The sequence below is a fragment of the Cylas formicarius genome, unplaced genomic scaffold (genome assembly GCF_029955315.1).
Source record: "Cylas formicarius isolate icCylForm1 unplaced genomic scaffold, icCylForm1.1 PGA_scaffold_4__25_contigs__length_36172078, whole genome shotgun sequence".
In the NCBI taxonomy this organism is placed as follows: Eukaryota; Metazoa; Arthropoda; class Insecta; order Coleoptera; family Brentidae; genus Cylas; species Cylas formicarius.
In genome coordinates this window covers 4370001-4390748 of record NW_026844334.1, presented here as the reverse complement: position 1 = coordinate 4390748, position 20748 = coordinate 4370001, and the positions used below count along the sequence as shown (strand labels likewise).

Genomic DNA, 20748 nt, shown 5'->3' with positions numbered 1-20748 from the left:
TGAGGAGAATGACAATGACAAAATGACAAAACTTTTAGGGCTTTAGAAAAAAGGTAATCCAATTTTCTTATTAGATTTAGAATAAAAATATGGAAAATGGAATTGCAATTAATTTGTTTTATAGGTCAAAATTGAGATACAATTTATTTGTATAACAACGTAACGAAATATTTTTGTAAATTTATTACTGTGTTGCAAATATGTGCCTGCATTATATTATACTTGTTTATTATCTTTGTATATTGTTTGGTGGATTTGTCAATAGAAAATAGTTATAGAGGAGTGCTAATATTATAACATTTCGTCCCAAAAAAGATCTCTAGCGGTTCAGCAATTATATCTCAAGCTATATGTAAAATTGTGTTTCCATTTCTTAAATGTTCTGTGCATAAATGCGAAGTGAGAACCATTGTGGCAAAAAGTGCTAGTTCACCAAGAAAATAAAAAAAGAATATAGCATACACCTGAAATCAGTTGAAAAAAAAAACAAAAATTACGTCAGAATTATTTTGCAGAAATAAAATTGCTATATTTTTAACTGAGAACACAAAAGGAAAATATTTACATTTAATAAAACTCCTAATAATTTTATCTTCAGTTTTTCAGTTCAATTTTTACTCAAAGGCAACATTAATAATTATTTTATATTGTAAATAATGTTATGACTATTCTGTGCAATTTTTTTTTGGAACAAACCATGCCGTTTCGCTATTGATCCCTGTACTGCTTAACTGTTGAAAATACTTGTAAGTGATGGGTGATGAAAAAATATATACGTCTATACGGGTGGTTTCAAATAATTTTGTTTTAAATTTACCTTAGAAATTTTTTTAAAGAAAAAAAAATAACTGTTTCCGCCCGGGATCGAACCGGGGACCTTCCGCGTGTTAGGCGGATGTGATAACCACTACACCACGGAAACACGTATAATTTTTTTGGCTTATTGGCTATTTTAACGCGTTATTAGAAGTTGCCTTTCCACAAATACATCGCAATATTGTTCTCATAGACATAAGAATTTGTTTATCCCACGTTGTTTACGTGCCACAATTATTAATATCGCAAAAGCTCGCTTCCCTCTCTGCAAAGCGACGTCAAGAGTGCAAGCGCATTATTATAAATAGTGGGGCCATTAACTAAATTGTTCTGAACAACGAGGGCGTCGTTTCATTAGCCGCTAACGCGTCCACAACTACCCATGTACCTGCGAGTCAGCTACCTCGTGAATTATTGACACCGCGAGCTTGCCCGTGTTCCATAAATTACCAAATCGCTATATACTGCGCGGAATCCGGCCCAGAGCCGGTGGAAAACTGTCAACTCCCTCCCCAAACTCGAGAATCACCGGCGATACGGATCTGATTAATTACCTTTTGTCTGGCGAATTAAGATTTCGCCTAAAGACAATTTTCGCGAAGTATTAAGATTAATAGAGATCGCGCCGTTCCGTTTTGATAAATCTATTAATTAAGCTAAACCATATCTCGGAGATGCAACTCGTATTATCGCTAAGTGTGCAATTTATTACAATTAAATACACCAAATTATATTTTAAATGGGACCATACCAAATAAATATATGTAATTCTTGAATGTTTTGTCGCTATTTTATTTTCGCTCTTCCTTGGTGGCAAGTCTTGAATAAATAAATATAATAGTACAAAAAAAAACATAAAAAAGCAGTATTCTTGTAATTTTTTTATTTAAAAAACAGGATACAGATTTTAGTGCTTATTGTCGATATTTTTGCTACTATCTTGTGGATAGGTTTGTCTATTATACAGGGTGTATGCGAATAATTGAACAAAATAAAGGGCAGATTGTTATATAAACGTTGGAAGATATCGAGGTTCAAATAATACAATTTACTTATTTGGAAAATAAGAAGAAAAAAATTTTGAAGCACAATCATAAAAAAGGAAAAAAAATCGTTGGAAAATTAATTTCATTTGCATTTAAAAACAATTTAGACTTAACTTGTTACAGTGCTCATTGTAAAGCATGACCATTCTGACTAAAACAGAATTTTGACTTGAGTTTGTTAATCTAAATGGGATTAAAAAAGTTTGGTGATGGCGCAAGTGTCTTTCTGGAATACAAAAAATAACTCTTGATACAAGCTCTGCTATTTACAAAACTTCTGGATTCCTCTGGGTCGGTTGATGTTAGGTCGAACTTGCTAACGTTTTGCCAATCATCCTGTTGGCTTCTTCAGAGTTTGGCGAAACGTTAGCAAGTTCGACTCAACAACAGCCGACGCAGGAAGAATCCAGAAGTTTTGTAAATAGCATTACAGTAATCTGTGGAAGTTTTTTGAAAAATTAAGGACCATCTTATTATCTCTTCAGAAAGAGTGATAATCACCATTCAGGTGTTGATGTTTTTTTTTAGAGGAGCCAACTTTGCTTAAAATAAGTAAGTGAATATTTTCGTGATAAATAATTTTTGAGTCCATTATTATACCTAGGTGAAGTTCACGCTTCAAAGATGTATAGTCAAAAATTAGATGGTTTGTGATTCTACTAAAGGTTATAGATCGGCATCAAGATTTAGAAATAAGTACACTAAGTATATAGAAATTGTCTGTCAAGATCGGTTTGCACTCCGAAAGAGTCAGCCAAGCAGTGAATCACATTTTCAACACATTTTTTTTTTAAAAAATACTTACCGTTAACAAATAAAATCTAAAGCAACGCATGACGACCAGAAAAAAATAGACAAAAAAATTTGCAATTTCTTAAGGTATTATTTGACATTGCTCAGTTGGTTTAATTGTTTAATAATAGGAGTTTTTATTCAATAATAGAGCTTACTGTAGTCTGGATTTGCTTTTTATTTATAATTTTATCGATAATGGACGGATTGTAGTCGTTGATCAGTGAAATTTGTTTAATGATATTAAGTTCTTTGTTGTAATTTCCTGTTGAGAGTGGCCAACTAAGAAGTCTGTGTATAAAAGAGTAAATTATAGCCATTTTGCGTGTATAAGGGTGATTTGAGCTGTTATGTATGACTGTGTCCGTGTGTGAAGGTTTATGGTAAATGGAAAAACCAAATTTGGTTGGCGTTTTCGTAATAGTTAAGTTTAAAAAATTAATAGAGTTATCCTGTAATTTAAAAATGAATTCAATTGTCTGTGCGTTCCAACAAAGCAAGCAAAGATATCATCCACGTATCAATACCACCATAGAAAACTTTTCCTTAAAATCAAATTATCCATAAACATCTCGGCTAAAGATACTATTATGCAATCTAATAAATCCTGTTTCACCAATGGGTTTACCTGTTTCCGAGTGAGGGTGAAAGATATTTTCATACAGCCACAAAAAGGAGAAAATTAAATTTATCGGAAGCCATGGAGATTAACAAAATGAGACATTCAAACGTATGGCTTAACGATCAATTAGATTTAAATACCTCTCCATTATTAAACTTAAATTCTCACAACAAGATTAATTAAGGTTTTATTGTTATTTTTCGCTATATATAGTAGCAGGTAGTTTGTAAATGTTGCATTTCATAAAGACACGGTGCTATCGAAACAATTTTCATGTGAAAATATATAATTTCGTGAAAATCTGAGTGTTTAGTTCTTATTTATTTTGTTAAATGGATTTTGATCAAAGAAAAGTCAGCTCAGTTCAACATTAAAAATAAACTGAGTATGTAGGTATATAATAATATAATGTTTTTCTTAGGATCAAACTCATACTTTTAAGAACTCCTTGTCACTTAAAACTTCGAACTTCGAAGGAACGACTATAAATTTGACCTTCAAGACGTTAATTATAATTAATTAATAATTATACAAAATATTGCTGAGGTGATATTGTGAAAATTTAACATTTTTATAAATGTACACGCTTTTCACGCGACCCCACAGAAAGAAGTGATTCGGCGAGAGGTCAGGTGACCTGGGTGGCCAATGGATGCAGCACCTTGGGCGACTAATGTTCCATTGCCATCATATTCAATTCAATAACTGAAGATTGGCTTATTAAAATTTATTCAAACTCGGCTCATGTGTTAATCGTGCCGACCCTTTCAAAAAGTTATACTATGACTTTGCTATAAAATGTACAGGGGAGCCAAAGTTTGGCCACCTAAAAATATAAGTTCAGATTTTCACGAAATTATATCATATTATATTTACACATGACAATTGTCACCACAACACCGTGTTTTTATCAAATGTCAATGTCAAATATAATTGCGTGAAAATCTGAACTATTAGTTCTTATTCATTTTGTTTAATGAATTTTCATCAAGTAAAAGCCACCTCAGTTCAATACCCAAAAATTTTAATAGGATTTCCCATGTTCTTTTCCGCCACGAATCACCCGGTATATTGGATTGACTTTAAAATTTATTGTTTTACTGGTATATAACGGCCGCATCTTTAGGCGACATTTCTAACAAACAGTCCGCGATAAATTTGACACCTCGAAATTTTGGCTCTCGCGTAGGCTGTCTCCCATATACGAAATTATATAGCCAATTAAATCGTCCACCTTGGCAGAATATCTCCGGTTCGCTCAGCAAGAACCCGCAAAACTCGGAAATAATTACCTGAGAGGAATAAATCTTGAAGAGCCTGCACGGCCTGGCAGAGGACGGCCCATGATTCGTGTTCGATTAATCCCGAGGGCCTCGTTACCAGCAAGTCCCCCAGGCTGGCGCCCCTGCGGAATACACTCCCGCCGCCGCTAATTGATCTGGGACGAGACATGCTGGAACAAGGAGAGAAACGCTTTTCAATAAGACGACCCCTTTTTTTGGTCCTTCGAGCCGGATAACAAGTAATTTTTTATTTTAAGGATTTGTCGATATTTTATATGACGGGTGAAGTAGGAGAGCGCGCGCCTATGGGCCAGCCCGCGATTTTAACCTTTCGGATGAGAAGATCCTCGTCGGAGAATTAGCGGTTCTCGCGCGAACAATTGCCCCATGTTAACTTAATTGTGGGCCGTAGTAATTGAGGTGAGCCCTTTCCACTCTAGTGCTGACGTTTCGCCGGCTCACATCGATCAGTTTGCCGGGGGCCCTTGAACAAACATCGGCTAGCAAAGTCAGTCCCGAGGGAACTGTCGAAGGGATATTTTTTGGTGCTGTTTTCGGACGCGTTTATTAAATTAGTGCACCCATTACGTTATCAATAAACGAATATTAAAATATATATTTTATTTTTATTATTTATTTATTTTTATATTTAATTTAAGCGGTTAAAATATTTTAGTTTCTAAAAACATGTGTTTTTTTAAAGGCATGTACGGCACATTGCTTCAAAATTAGCGCACGAGCAAAATTTATGTAAAACTGCTGACTACATTTGGATATATATATTTTTGATTGGAGCTTAAATCTTCAGAAACGAACAGGATTTTAAAGATCTCAAGATATCAGAAGTACAGCAGTATAAATAACGAAAAGCAGTGCGCCTGAAATCGATCTCTGAGGGACACCGGTTAGCATTCCTATAAGCGTCAAAGTAATATATCTCGTTTATGATTTGTCTTTTGGGGAAAATATTAAATACAAAACTTAGAGATGAGACTAAAACTTATATTTTTGGAATTAAGAAATATTCTGGAACTATTAGCAATAAAAACATTGCATTTTTCATATTGTCCCTAGCGTAAAATACTGTTTAAACTGTTTTTCCAAAGTTGCGCAGATCATAATTTTATTTTTGTTTAATTGTCGAATTTAATAAATTCTTTCCGAATTGCACTTAATTCGTTTCTGTAGATTTTGCAGGTTTAGGTAGGTTCTCAATCTGTTGTGAAATTCTCGCACAGTTCGAATTTTTTCAGTATTTTCAAAAATGTGCATACCTCAAAAGATACTAAGTTTAGGTAGGCAGGATTGCTTAATAAAACTGAAAGTGCATTAATGGGGTGTTCCAAATTTTTTCGGGAAAAATAATTTTTTTCATTTCGACTCATCCTGTATAAACTGTACTATATGAAATTGTAAATAAATATAGTTTTAAACAAAGGGCATTTTTGACTAAAAAAATGGCGATTGAGTATAAAAGGGAGTATCTACTCATGCAATAATATACAGGGAGTTGAAAAAAAATAAAAAAATATAAGTTTGGTTTACCGCATATTATTTATGAATCAGCCTGTATATTTCATGATAGTTTTAATAAAAATTGTTGCATATTATTGGATTTTTTGCAAAAAAACGTTACAGAATTTTACTGTTTACATAATTAATGGTAGATAACATATTAGGAATCGACAAGGCATCATGTTGATGAATATGTAGGCCATAGACTTTTTTGAAAGCCATAAATATATATTTTTTTTGAATAAGCAACGAAAAAGACAAGTTCCTTGCCTCATGAAATTGTTTCCTATCTCTCTTTTCGAGAAAAAAAACAAAAATAGAAACCAAGCACGAAAAAACGACCAATGAAAACTTGTATGTTAATTGCATATATTAATAAACAGTTTTGAAATCTTTTCCTTTTTGCAAACATTTTGTTCTAAAGAAAAAAGCAAAATTAACTTTTCAAATAGCAATAAGTCAAGCTAGTGTCCTAAGTATCACCATCACGAAATGTTCGAAAGCCATCAAAACCAATATAACTGTTCTTAAAGTTCTCGATTTTATGAACCACACGCTTGAAAATCGCGTACTTCAAAGTTCGAATGATAAATCGCAAAATCCATGTCGCTTAGGCGATGTATGAGAGGATGATAGCTTCGCAAAAGTTGTAATAAGCATTCGGTAACTCAATTTCGTGCGGGTAGCGTCGATTTATTTTCCACGACGTCTGCACTTGGTTAGTTTGCAACGCGGTATAGAAAGTTTTACCATTGTTTACGAATTTTCCGGCGTCTGGTGGAATATTAACCGAAACGGGGAATATTTTGCTGAAATTGACTTTAGCAGAAAAATATCTTAGTATAAAAATATTAACTAACAATCCATTAACATAATAAAAAAGAGAGCGCAAAGTAAATATAACGTAGATCTAGCGCTGCTTCATCTGGCCTCCATTACGACGTAATATTATAATATATATATATATATATATATATATATATATATATATATATATATATATATATATATATATATATATATATATATATATATATATATATATATATATATATATATATATATATATATATATATATATATATATATATATATATATATATATATATATATATATATATTCTCACGTATTGATTCACGGATGGAAAAATGTGATGACACTATATTCTGGGATATCATCCGTTCGCTCGTTGAACTCCGACTGGAATCCTGCATCCGACTGGAATCCTGCAGACGTTTCGCCAAAATCTCACTTGGCATCTTCAATGCTCGCGCTCCGAAAACACTTCGAACACCCCAGGAGTTCAACGAGCGAACGGATGATATCCCGGAATATAGTGTCATCATATATATATATATATATATATATATATATATATATATATATATATATATATATATATATATATATATATAAGAGAAAAAAAAACAAAGAAATAGAAAGCTCCTTTTTTCTTTAACACTCAATATTTCGTCAATTTATTTGTTGACTTCTTCAGGAGTGAACTAAAATTTAATGAAAACAACAGGTCAAACTATATAACAGACAATTAAAACAATCCTGAGAAATACTTACAAAATTAGAGTCGACCACATAGTTCCTCAAAAACCATACTTTACAGTTAAGGTAAATGAACGAAGCGAAATAATGAAACAAACGGATAAACACTTAGTATACAATTCTTAATAATGGTAGGCAAAAGTTGCGCTAACGGGGGTAGCGAAAAAAAACAAAAAAAAAACAATCAAAAAAAAAGAAAAAAAAACAATCGATCTAAATAATGACAAAAAAAAGGCATCAAAATAACCTACTCCGTGGATCAACAACGCAACGCGAATACGCTACTCGGTGGCCGAATATTACATTATCTGTGGTTTAACTGAAAAATGTTACAGTATACATTGCTTATTTGTTGTGTATCAGACTTGTAATTAATTGAATCTTTGTTTTTGTTAATATGGCACATTTCAAGAAACAATCGGGCTTTATAATTATTGACACATTGCAAAATTTTTGGATTGCTGTAATCAAATTCATATCCTGTTTTTATGTAATGCTCAACCACTGCACAAGTATTCTTATGAATACGGCAATCACTTTTGTGCTGTGTTAAACGTTGTTTTAACCACTGTGAGGTCTGTCCAATATAACAGCCTTGACAACCCAAACACGACAATCGATATATGACATTACAGTTATATAGTAGCGGAGTTGGATCTTTCACTCTAGAAAAAAGTTTTTCAGTATTATATTTAGCAATTTTTATTTCCTTGAATTCCCTGAAAATATTTATGATAGATTCTGTGAGGTTTTTAATATAAGGTATCTTTCTGTAACACATCCGAGCGTCTGGTTCCTCTGTTGGACCGTCAAATGTGTTGGAGTTATAGATTAATCTCTTAAGTATATGTTTTGGATATCCGTTATTGACATAAATGTCCTTTGAATTCAAATAAGTTTAGTACGGTCGATATAAGAAGAAATTCCAAGTGTTAGTTTATATATATATATATATATATATATATATATATATATATATATATATATATATATATATATATATATATATATATATATATATATATATATATATATATATATATATATATATATATATATATATATATATATATATATATATATAATATTACGTAGGCCACAAAAAAAAGAAATTAAAAAATGAAGGAATGAAGTTCAAAAGCACAAAATTTTTAACAAAATTACTTACTACTCCATTACACGTTTTGGCAAAACTGCAAAGTTTATCTACGTGTTCCATACTTTTCTTTTTCTACAATGGTAGCAGAAAAAGTATACTATGCAACATGTTAAGAAACTTCTTTAGTTAAGAGTTTTTGCTCACATTTTGCACACTTTCCTATTTCCTGGAAAATTATAGCGCCCTGAAGTCTAGCCTAGCAGTTCATAATAGAGTTGCCATAAACCCTTTTGTTTGATACCGCCAACCCATGGTACGAACACCGATAACAAAGTTCAGATCCATAATTTCCATACAGATCCGAGCGGCTCAATCCATTTGTCGCAATGCAGGCTCGGCTTCCCTCCACGGCTACCATTCAACTTTCCATTGAAATTACGTAATTGCGTTTAAATTTTCATTAAAACATGATGCGCCTCGCCGAGCTTACATTATTCCGTCCGCCATCTCCGTTCACCTCGTCTGTTTATATTCTTGTACAGGGTAGTTCAACCAAAAACTAATACTGAGTAAAACTCTGTCGGAAGTGGCCCACATCAGTTAAACAAGCCCAACGAAACGTACTCGAGAAATACCTTCATTATGTGTAACGCGAACAGATGTCGCCGGCCTAATGAGGAAGAACGTACGTTTTGTCAGCCATTCTGCACATTATAAAGGCCAAAGACGCTTTAAAACTTTCATCGCTGTCGGAAACAGGTGTATGATTCGACACTTGTTTGCCGTTGCAGCTGTTGGTCGTTGGTCTTTTATTTCAGTCTTTCTATAAAATTAACAAAGTGACGCATTTGGTTAGAGTGATAGTTTTGCCGATTCTTTGGAAATGCCATACACCGACGCCATCGACCGAAAGGGACAGAACAAAACAAACAAGAATTTAATCACGTTCATAATAATTGTTGCTTGCTAATAAGATTACGCTAAACTGTTTGAGACGGCAGCACCTCAAGCCAAACATCAAGTCGTCTCCGGATTTATTGCCTCCAGTCAGAGGCGTGGGCAGACGTTTCCCCAAAAAAACGCTATTGCTTAGAAACAATGTCTCTTTTGGCCTTAGTTCATACAGCTACTTAGTTACTCATGTCGAGAAGAGATTTGGTTTTTCATCAGATGCTACGAGCTACCCCAGGGAGGAATTCCCAAGCTCTGGAGTCTGATTGTTGAGGTAATAGAGGATATGCAATACAGATTTCAGTTTGTTAAATAGATAATGGTGGCGTAATACAAAGATGCTATATGTAACGTAAATCTGTAATATATTGAGCCATCCTCAAATTTGTAAGTTATTCGAAATATGGTAATGATCTTGTATCCCTTAGGGATGTAGTTTTTAATCGTCTTTTATTTACTGGGCCGAGACAAGAGCGAAAGGCTGCACAGCTGTGATTCAACTGGGATAAAACCATGGAGCTTAATGCACCAATTAAGCATTTAAGTAGCATGCTTTTCAATTAAAGTTTCTAAATACACGATTGACGAATGACAATTGATTAACATTTATTAAAAATTCTTTTTAACAACAACAACCGATCACATAGGGTCTAATTGCAAGCGAAAAACCCCAATATATACGCATTTGAATGCATAACATTTTCGGAATATATGCATCGAAATGGGCAAAAAAATGGCAAGTAAGCATTTTTATTATATGAAAAATTATAAACGTTAATGTTATATTAAATAAATCCAGAACTATTTCTTTATAATTAACTCAGTGATGCAGAAATCCTATATTTTTTAAATTAAACCACAGACCAATTTGAATAAATACAAATGAAGCAAAAAAATCGTTAGTTTTTACTATTATAAAAAAAATAATATTATATATAAATTATAATTTAACAATACTATTGATGCATTCAGATAATAGTAACTTGCACAACATACAATTGTGCAGCCTTAATCATACAGCTTCCGATAAAGGGAGTACGATTTTCCTTTGAAAACACTGCAGTAAATAGTATATTATGCAACAATGTTTATAATTTTTCATATAATAAAATTGCTTACTTGCATTTTTTTGCTCATTTCGATGCATATATTCCGAATATTCCGTATATATTGGGGAGAAAGTTAAAACAGTATATTATGCAAACAAGTGCGGTAAACGGTATTTGACTCACGAGTTTATTTGATACGAGCGAAGCGAGTGTTTAATAAACGAGTGACTTAAAAAGTTTACCGAAGGTGCTAAAAATTTTTTTACGACAGCACGAATACATTCACTGACATGACCGTCAGAATTGACAAACCTCAAAATCCAAAGCGTGCGAAATATCTCCGAAAATATCCAATTGCTCCCAAATCCGTTCGGTCAAATCCCGGAAATGTCCGAAGTGGCTCGGATTCATGGGGAACGAAACTGACGTGGTAAAGTTACGCTTCCAGCACGCTAGATCGGTGTGCAATTTTAGGAGTAGAAATACTTATATAAATTATAAATTTTAATACTAATTCATATTACGCATTAAGCAGTTTTAGAATTATATAAATTAAATATAAATGTCCAAATTAAGATGAAATATCAGTTTTTGGAATTTCCGCTTCAATAGGAAATAATAAAATGAAATGCATTTATTAATGATGTGTGTATATTAATTTTATCTACTCCAGAATAAGTTTTTTCTCCTGTTTGTGGCAGAAGTTGGATTGAGTCATATCTTCCGCTCTTATTAAGCTTTGAAGATATGAAGGGAGCGACTATATGTTATCTTAGTCACATTACTAGGCGAATAATAACAATAATAATAATATCTATATTATCCTACACATTTAGAATACAGTATTATGGATTTCGTCAAGCGAGCGCTAGCGAAAAAAAAGGTGAGTCATTATTCTTCATATCTAGCCGTCTTTACCTATTTGCTTGTTAGGTCGGCATTGAAGTCGGCATTAAACAACGGACGGATCCCGGGTTCGATCCCCAGTAGCGAAAAAAAAAGGTGACTTATTACGGTTTTTTGATGTAAAACGTTTGACGGGGGCGGGTCGCACCCTACAAGTATCGGGACCCCCACTTCGGGGGTCACCCCCTATCTTGAGGTTATGTTCGTCCAAACTCTCTTTATACAACTAGTTCGCCATTTCCTCTTGGTCTGATGTACATGCTTTCAAGGAAACTTCCAATTACATGTAAAATGAATTTTTGCGCGTCTTCGATGACTTCCTAATTTTGTCAACTATTTTATTAGTAGCTTCTATAAAACAAGTTGTTTATAAAATTGGCTAATGTTGCCGGTTCCTTAATAATATTGTCATTGTTATTAATTTTTAATTTATTTGCCGTTAATTCTTATCTCATAGACAGTAGACTAAGCAGTCTTATTTTGATTATCTGAACGTTTTATGTTCATAGTAACTTTTTTTGTTAAATTTATTTATTTCCTTTTTTTTTTCATCGTTATATATTTAAACGGAAATGCAGCTTTTTTTGATCGAACTATTTAATTTTTTTAGTTGTTTGCTAGAACTCTTAACTGGCGCGAAAAGCCACGACTTCTTGATGGAACATCTAGGACAGGTTTCTAAAGGAAAATTTTTCTCAAAGCACCACATGAAAGCGCTGCAGATCAGCTCTCTCGAATTGCGATCTTTAGAAATTAATTTAACGCTAGGTATTTATAATATAATAGATTTTTTTTAGTAGTAGTACGCTTTTATTTTCGAATATAATTGCCAAAACCATTCGGTGAAATTATGAATAATTCAACTTTCCAGCGTATAATCTGGCGCGTTAAACGTAGCAGCCCGTCCATCGGGAGGAAATTTGCTGCATATTTTAACAGATTCCTTCCTAAATTTGCACTCAAACATTGTTTTCTCTGCGAGAGACAAACAACACTTCCGGAGTCGGTATTGTAAGCGGTCCGATTTTTCTGAAACGTCAGGATTGATGATTACCAGTTCTTTCATTAGCCAAAAGCCAAGCAGCATTTTTCTGACCTTTCATTTTGTTTTCTTTCATGTAAATTGAGCGTTGACGTAAAAATAACAGACAATAGACAACCAAGTCAGACGGACGTCAAAGACCAAGCAATTTTTGACTGCAAATAAGTATATTTGTGTCTTTCCTTTCCGTCTTCCGTGGCATGATTTTTTTGACCGTAATCTTGGTTAAAATTAAATGACGGAACAACCATAATTTAATGAGTATTTTGTGTGGTTTATTAGTCAGCAATATCGAAGATTCCAAGCTTTGGATCTAGAGATAAAAATCCTGAAAAAAATGTTTTACTTGGAATTGTCTTCAAGGCACAATTCCAAAAATGCGTAATTTGTAACATTCAACGAATATACGTTTTTGGCAATCAGCATGACGTCATTTAAAATGAGTATAATTATATAATATAATAATACAGTATATTTAAATATAGAACATAACCAATATTACGTCAGATAAGTTGGTTAAGGCTTTCGCGGCCCGTTGATAAGCTATTATCTTGATTCGGGTTTAAAGGCCGTCGCCGATTGGAATTACTTCCTAACGTTTCGCTAGCACGAGTGGCGAGCTTCTTCAGAGGTCCTTCCATCTCCGATGTCAGTCTACGTCCAACATCGGAGATGGAAGGACCTCTGAAGAAGCTCGCCACTCGTGCTAGCGAAACGTTAGGAAGTAATTCCAATCGACGACGGCCTTTAAACCCGAATCAAGATAATAGCTTAATATTACGTCACTTTCAAAACTAAAATGATGCACGCATTTTAATAAATTCAAGATACCATATTATCTTTAGAACGTCTAATTTAATTAATTTAGTATTAAATAATAACATAGCGGTCTATTCTTTTAGTGCAGACATTAAGAAACCAAATATTATACATAACATATTATCATTCTTCCAAAAAACAAAAAAAAATGTATATATATTTTATCATTCAATATCTTGGCAAAGCACTCCCAAACAGTGGTTTCCAACGATTTACAACACGAATACCATATTCTGCAATATCGTTTTGGCAAACACGATAATTTTTACATTGCATTGATAAAAATACAACGTAAAAAATATTCCTTATTTCATCTTCTTTGTTCCCTTTTTTGAGTGAACTAAAACGATTTTTGCAAAATGTCGATTATTAAAACATCATACAATAAAATCCATACATCGTTTCAGAAATTGAAGTAGAGTTTCAAAAGATCTCTTCTGTAAACTCGTATAATTGAATATACGCTAACTATATATGTCGTAGTTTCCTTTATTATTTAGGAGTCGCTATTCTTAGTAAAGTTTTGCTCACATATCTGTGCAATATGCTTATCGAATATCTACGCAAAGTTTTTCGACCAAGCTAATATTTTAATTAATTCCGACACACTTTTTATGGAGAAGATTATACGAGCAGTAAAGAAGTTGGAAAATTTGCTCCTTTGCAAAGCAAACAAAATATCAAAGATGTTAGGCTTTCACGGCCAGAAACTACATTACTAAATATTTCCGGGCTTTTGAGCCGTGGTCCCGAGATTAAACTCGACGTTTCGTCTACAACTGCGGTAGACATTTTCAAGAGCGGCGATGCGGTGTCCAGTACCTTCAAAGACACGCAGGTACTGGACAAAACACCACATTTTTATCCACGTCTTTTCAGAGAAGCTATTGAAATTCAAAAACATCAGAATAATTTCAATAGAAAAGAAGAAGGTCTCAATATCAGTAAAACATGGACTCAGGTCATCAACAAAACAACGTGTTTACCCAGACAAGCTCAACCCAAGCCCGCCACCGAGGTCACGCCCACTACAGCGCGCTTAAATACGGCAGATCTTCCAGTCAACCAACCAGTCATCGGAAAGCAGTAGGGAAGAACACTTCGACCGTTACCGCATCGCCGCTCTTGAAAATGTCCACCGCAGTTGTAGACGAAACGTCGAGTTTAATCTCGGGACCACGGCTCAAAAGCCCGGAAATATTTAGTAATGTAAACAAAATATCGTTTCTTTATCTATGGCTACGTCAAAATGCAAGGCCGAGAGTTATGACAACGAGATGTGAAACTGATAGAAAATACGGGAACTAGGGGTTAAAAATAGACAAATTGGAATTCTGTTACGCCGTCGGGGATAAAATATAACCGCCCGGGAAGGGAAAGTAAACCAATATCGGCCCGCTTTATTTCGATTGCCGTCCTCGGCTTAACCTGGAAAAGTGTTTGATCTGCGGGAATGCGTTTGTCGAGAAAAGATTGATGATTGAATGTCTATACATTTATGGTAAAAGGTTGTTTCAATAACTTCATGTGGCACCTTCCTTGTCGAACAACGGTTCGAGTTGCTTTCGTACTAAAATTTAATCGAAAGAAACGGTTTTATCCACAAGAAACCATCTGGTTAGCGAAACAATACCCAAAGACTTAAACATTTTGCAACACGAAAGCCGATCGCCAGACTCAATTAACATTTTCCACAGGTTTATTATAAGAGATATCTAAGATACTTTAGCTTTTATAACAGCTTTTATAAAAAAAATAAAACTGCTATTAGAAGGTTTTGTAATACTTCTAATAAATAACAAAAATACTTTGTTTTATAATATTACATCCAAAACGTTTCCGTTAAAAAAAAACCCTATTATAAAACTTTTATTCTTGGGATTTTATAGCTTACGCTGTAAGACGGCTATAAATCTTAAGGCATTTAATAACCTACAGCAACTATAAAATCAAAAGAATGTTATCAAATTTATAGCCCACTAACAAACTTGTTCACGTAAATTGAGGTCCCTATGTTTTTGATGTTAATAATTGTTTCCTTGTAGGTTTTGTTTTCTCAACTACTTTTATTTACACAATTTTAAAATAAATGCTTAGTTTAATTTTATAGTTTACCTAGATATTTACAGAAAGCTAAGCACATTTTTTTCAAGGATAAATAAAAAAGTTATAATTGCATGATTGATATTTGACATCTACTTTTTCTTTTAGTTTTATAGTTTACGAAGGTTTTTTCGGTCGCCAATAAAACTATAAATATTTTAAAATCACCTCAAGTATTATTGCTATATAAGCACATTTTTTTCAATGATAAATAAACAATAACTGAAAAGTGACGTTATAGTTGCATAACTGGCATTTGACATTTGCGTACTAGTTTTAAATTGGGTTTATAAATTAATAAATAATATTTTGTAATTAGTAAAGCTGTAGGTATTTTAAAACCACCACAGGTTTTATTGCTATATAAACATATTTTCTTTCAAGGATAAGTAAACAACAACTGAAAAGTGAAGTTAAGATAATTTCATAATTAACGTTTCCGGTTACTTTTATACAGCTTACGAAGGTTTTTATAAATAAATAAATAACTTTTTTTGGTATCTAATAAAACTATATATATTTGAAAACCACCACAGGTTTTATTGCTATATAAACATATTTTCTTTCAAGGATAAGTAAACAACAACTGAAAAGTGAAGTTAAGATAATTTCATAATTAACGTTTCCGGTTACTTTTATACAGCTTACGAAGGTTTTTATAAATAAATAAATAACTTTTTTTGGTATCTAATAAAACTATACATATTTTAAAATCACCTCAGGTTTTATTACTATATAAACATATTTTTTCAAGGATAAGTAAACAACAACTGAAAAGTGAAGTTAAGATAATTTCATAATTAACGTTTCCGGTTACTTTTATACAGCTTACGAAGGTTTTTATAAATAAATAAATAACTTTTTTTGGTATCTAATAAAACTATATATATTTTAAAACCACCACAGGTTTTATTGCTATATAAACATATTTTCTTTCAAGGATAAGTAAACAACAACTGAAAAGTGAAGTTAAGATAATTTCATAATTAACGTTTCCGGTTACTTTTATACAGCTTACGAAGGTTTTTATAAATAAATAAATAACTTTTTTTGGTATCTAATAAAACTATATATATTTTAAAACCACCACAGGTTTTATTGCTATATAAACATATTTTCTTTCAAGGATAAGTAAACAACAACTGAAAAGTGAAGTTAAGATAATTTCATAATTAACGTTTCCGGTTACTTTTATACAGCTTACGAAGGTTTTTATAAATAAATAAATAACTTTTTTTGGTATCTAATAAAACTATACATATTTTAAAATCACCTCAGGTTTTATTACTATATAAACATATTTTTTCAAGGATAAGTAAACAACAACTGAAAAGTGAAGTTAAGATAATTTCATAATTAACGTTTCCGATTACTTTTATACAGCTTACGAAGGTTTTTATAAATAAATAAATAACTTTTTTTGGTATCTAATAAAACTATATATATTTTAAAACCACCACAGGTTTTATTGCTATATAAACATATTTTCTTTCAAGGATAAGTAAACAACAACTGAAAAGTGAAGTTAAGATAATTTCATAATTAACGTTTCCGGTTACTTTTATACAGCTTACGAAGGTTTTTATAAATAAATAAATAACTTTTTTTGGTATTTAATAAAACTATATATATTTTAAAACCACCTCAGGTGTTATTACTATATAAAAATATTTTTTCAAGGATAAGTAAACAACAACTGAAAAGTGAAGTTAAAAATAATTTCATAATTAACGTTTCCGGTTACTTTTATACAGCTTACGAAGGTTTTTATAAATAAATAAATAACTTTTTTTGGTATCTAATAAAACTATATATATTTTAAAACCACCACAGGTTTTATTGCTATATAAACATATTTTCTTTCAAGGATAAGTAAACAACAACTGAAAAGTGAAGTTAAGATAATTTCATAATTAACGTTTCCGGTTACTTTTATACAGCTTGCGGAGGTTTTTATAAATAAATAAATAACTTTTTTTGGTATCTAATAAAACTATATATATTTTAAAACCACCTCAGGTTTTATTACTATATAAACATATTTTTTCAAGGATAAGTAAACAAGAACTGAAAAGTGAAGTTAAGATAATTGCATAATTGACATTTCCGGTTACTTTTATACAGCTTACGAAGACTTTTATAAATAAACAATTTGTTCTGGTACCTAATAAAACTATAAATATTTTTAAATCGCGTCAGGTTTCGTGGCAATATAAAAGTTGGTTGGTTAATATTACTATAAAACTAGATTTGGTGAAAATGGCGTCCTTTTATATGGCGCCCATTTTTATGTTTTTTCCACATAAAAAAGAAACATCGGATTTTAAGCAAAAAATTAATTTTAATTTCCAAAATTGGAGTGCTCAAAACAAGGGAGATATATATAATGCTGGAGCGAAAAGGTTACACTGGGTGAAAATGCTAAAGCTAAGAAGGAGCTAGAGGTGGTTCCAACAACTGACCGACTGAACTTTCAGTCATAGCGGTATCAATGACGTAGATAAGCAACATAACGCGATACCAAGTGATAGAAAGTACATCATTATCTTTTTTATTTGCGTACCCACCTAAAGAAAGACACCGAGAAAATATTTTAATACAATCTTTGCAGTATAATTTTTTAGGCTTGTGAAAGAAAACAAAAGCGCATCGCAAAGTTGAGAAACAGTAGCTAAATAACCCTGTACATGGCTCATTGCCTTGTCATTCAGTTTAATTTAGTATAATCTTTTAATCAGAAGCACTGAGCAAGGCATAACCGCGGTAATCTAGGCCGTTCAGCTCACCAAATCAACAAACTTAATGAAACTTCAGCACGCTACGGCGGCGGGAGGTGATGATTTGATCGAAACTGTATTTATTAAAGTCGATATCGGGAAAATGGCCAAATTCGGTTAGAGGAATAATATTCCTTAATGCTCCGCGGGAATATTTAATTAAGACTCCGAGCAAGCCTGTTGCGCGATTTAGTTTCCGGTATGAGCTGCACAGTGGTTGCTGCCGTGCGAAACTGTTATATAAAGGAAATTTTTAAGTGATATTTGGAAACGCATAGTGTATATGGTATATAAATCGATGGGTTAAGCGTGTTGGAAAAAATAATGTAAGAAAAAAAAGATGAGCTGAACTGCATCTTGTAAACAAGTCTCTTACGAATTCCGTTCGTGAGGCTTTATATGATCGACCCAGAAGAAGCTGTCTCACTCGGCGCCGAATCAAAATTAACTTAAAATCAATATCCACTTCTTCAAGACTCTATTAATACTAAGTTCCTAGTAAATCTTTACCATCTTACGAGGGTCACTTGAATAGTTTCCCACCTAACAGTGATACAAGACATTTTTCTCATGTTTTTATTGTTGCACATAGTAACCCTGTAACTCTATACACTTCTCCCAGGGATGTTTCCATGTGGGAACATATCTCTTCCCTGTCCAAATAATAAACAGCGCTTTACTCAGCAAAACAATTGTCCACGAAGGTGATTGCTTTCCCGTTTGACGAAAATCTTTGTTCTCCGAGGGAAGTTTTCAGATGAGGGAACAAAAAAGTAGCTTGGAGCTAGATCTGGTTAGTAAGGCGGACGGCAGAGCAGTTCAAACCGTAATTCGTGGATTTTCGCGATTGCAACTGCTGATGTATAAGCGGCGCCTTGTCTTGGTGAAACAGGTTTTGTTTTGCAAATGTGGCCGTACCCCTAAACTGCGCTAACAGAGAGTTGGAATCGTTTATTAGAAAACGTTTTTGGTTTATATATATATATATATATATATATATATATATATATATATATATATATATATATATATATATATATATATATATATATATATATCAGAGAGCAGAGAGGTGCTTCGGCTCAACTACGGAAGCAGGAGAGTCTTCTTCTGCTCGGATAGTAGGGCTGCACTCATGGCGCTGAAGTCAGTGCGTACGCGCTCCTTGTTGATAAAGGAGTGCAAATGGGTACTGAGGAGAGAAAGGTCACGTTGGTCTGGGTCCCGGGTCACACCGGTGTCCGGGGCAATGAGGCAGCGGACGCCTTAGCCAGGGAGGGCTCCTCGCATAGGCATATAGGGCCAGAGCCCCGCTTGGGGATCGCCCCGTGTGTGAGGCTCGAAGCCTGGGCGAGAGACCGGGCCGCGGGGGGCTGGAGAGTTGCTCCGGGAATGAGGCAGGCGAGGCTTATAATGGATGGGCCCGCCCTCCCTCGGACCAGGGAGCTGCTTAGACTGACCAGGAGGGAGTGTAGAGCACTAACAGGGGCCTACACAGGACATTGCAGGCTTAGGAGGCATCTCTGCTTGCTAGGCATTGGAGACGACCCGGAGTGTAGGTGGTGCATGGAAGGGGAGGAGACCCCGTATCATCTGCTCACCCTGCCTTGACATGGGCAAGATTGGGAGTCTTCGGAACGGCCCTGATCGATCCGGACTCAGTGCACGGTATTGGGCTAAAGGAGTTGCTGACCTTCTACAGGAGGGGCGGCATTCTGGACGCCCTCTAGAGCGGCCTGGGGGCACAACGGGCCCATCTGGTGGCCTAAGTGCTTGGACGCCCGCGAGGGCGCCCCCCTTTAATACCAATACCAATACCAATATATATATATATATATATATATATATATATATATATATATATATATATATATATATATATATATATATATATATATATATATATATATATATATATATATATATATATATATATATATATATATATATATATATATATATATATATACGCATGCTGATCAAAACCATACCATAGACATGATTTAAGTTTGACAAAATTGTGATAGGTCACTGTCATCTAATAATAAATGTTTATGATTCCTTTTAAATGTTGCAAAAATTCTTAATTCTATCTGAGTCGACTTTATCCAGTCATGGTATATCACGAATCTGTTGGTATTTTTTGACTTTTCGATATAAAATGTCTAAGATGATTTTAAATCTTAAAATTTGACCTTTTATATCTTTATTTAGGTCGAATTTCCGAAATAATTCGATTTAGAAGAATAAATTCATGGGTTATGTTATTGCGAAAATTCAAATAATCTAGTGAGATTCCCGCCTAAATTATTTTGAATTAAATGCACGTATATAGATGAATCTGGCAGTGATTTATAGAATTATGTT

The 20748-nt window shown here is 33.3% G+C and overlaps 1 protein-coding gene and 1 non-coding gene across 3 annotated transcripts in view; both read right to left on the bottom strand.

Moving 5' to 3' along the window:
- LOC132701617 (tyrosine-protein phosphatase non-receptor type 13-like) overlaps positions 1 to 20748 on the bottom strand; it is a 166352-nt gene that overhangs the window by 64147 nt on the left and 81457 nt on the right. For both annotated transcript variants that reach the window (XM_060669705.1, XM_060669706.1), the window contains one exon: positions 4569 to 4729. In XM_060669705.1, coding sequence (XP_060525688.1) covers positions 4569 to 4728 — 160 coding nt within the window. In that variant the 5' untranslated portion in view covers position 4729. The remainder of the gene's footprint in view (positions 1 to 4568; positions 4730 to 20748) is intronic.
- On the bottom strand, positions 850 to 922 carry Trnav-aac (transfer RNA valine (anticodon AAC)). Its single transcript has one exon. It is a non-coding gene; the product is annotated as a tRNA-Val (tRNA).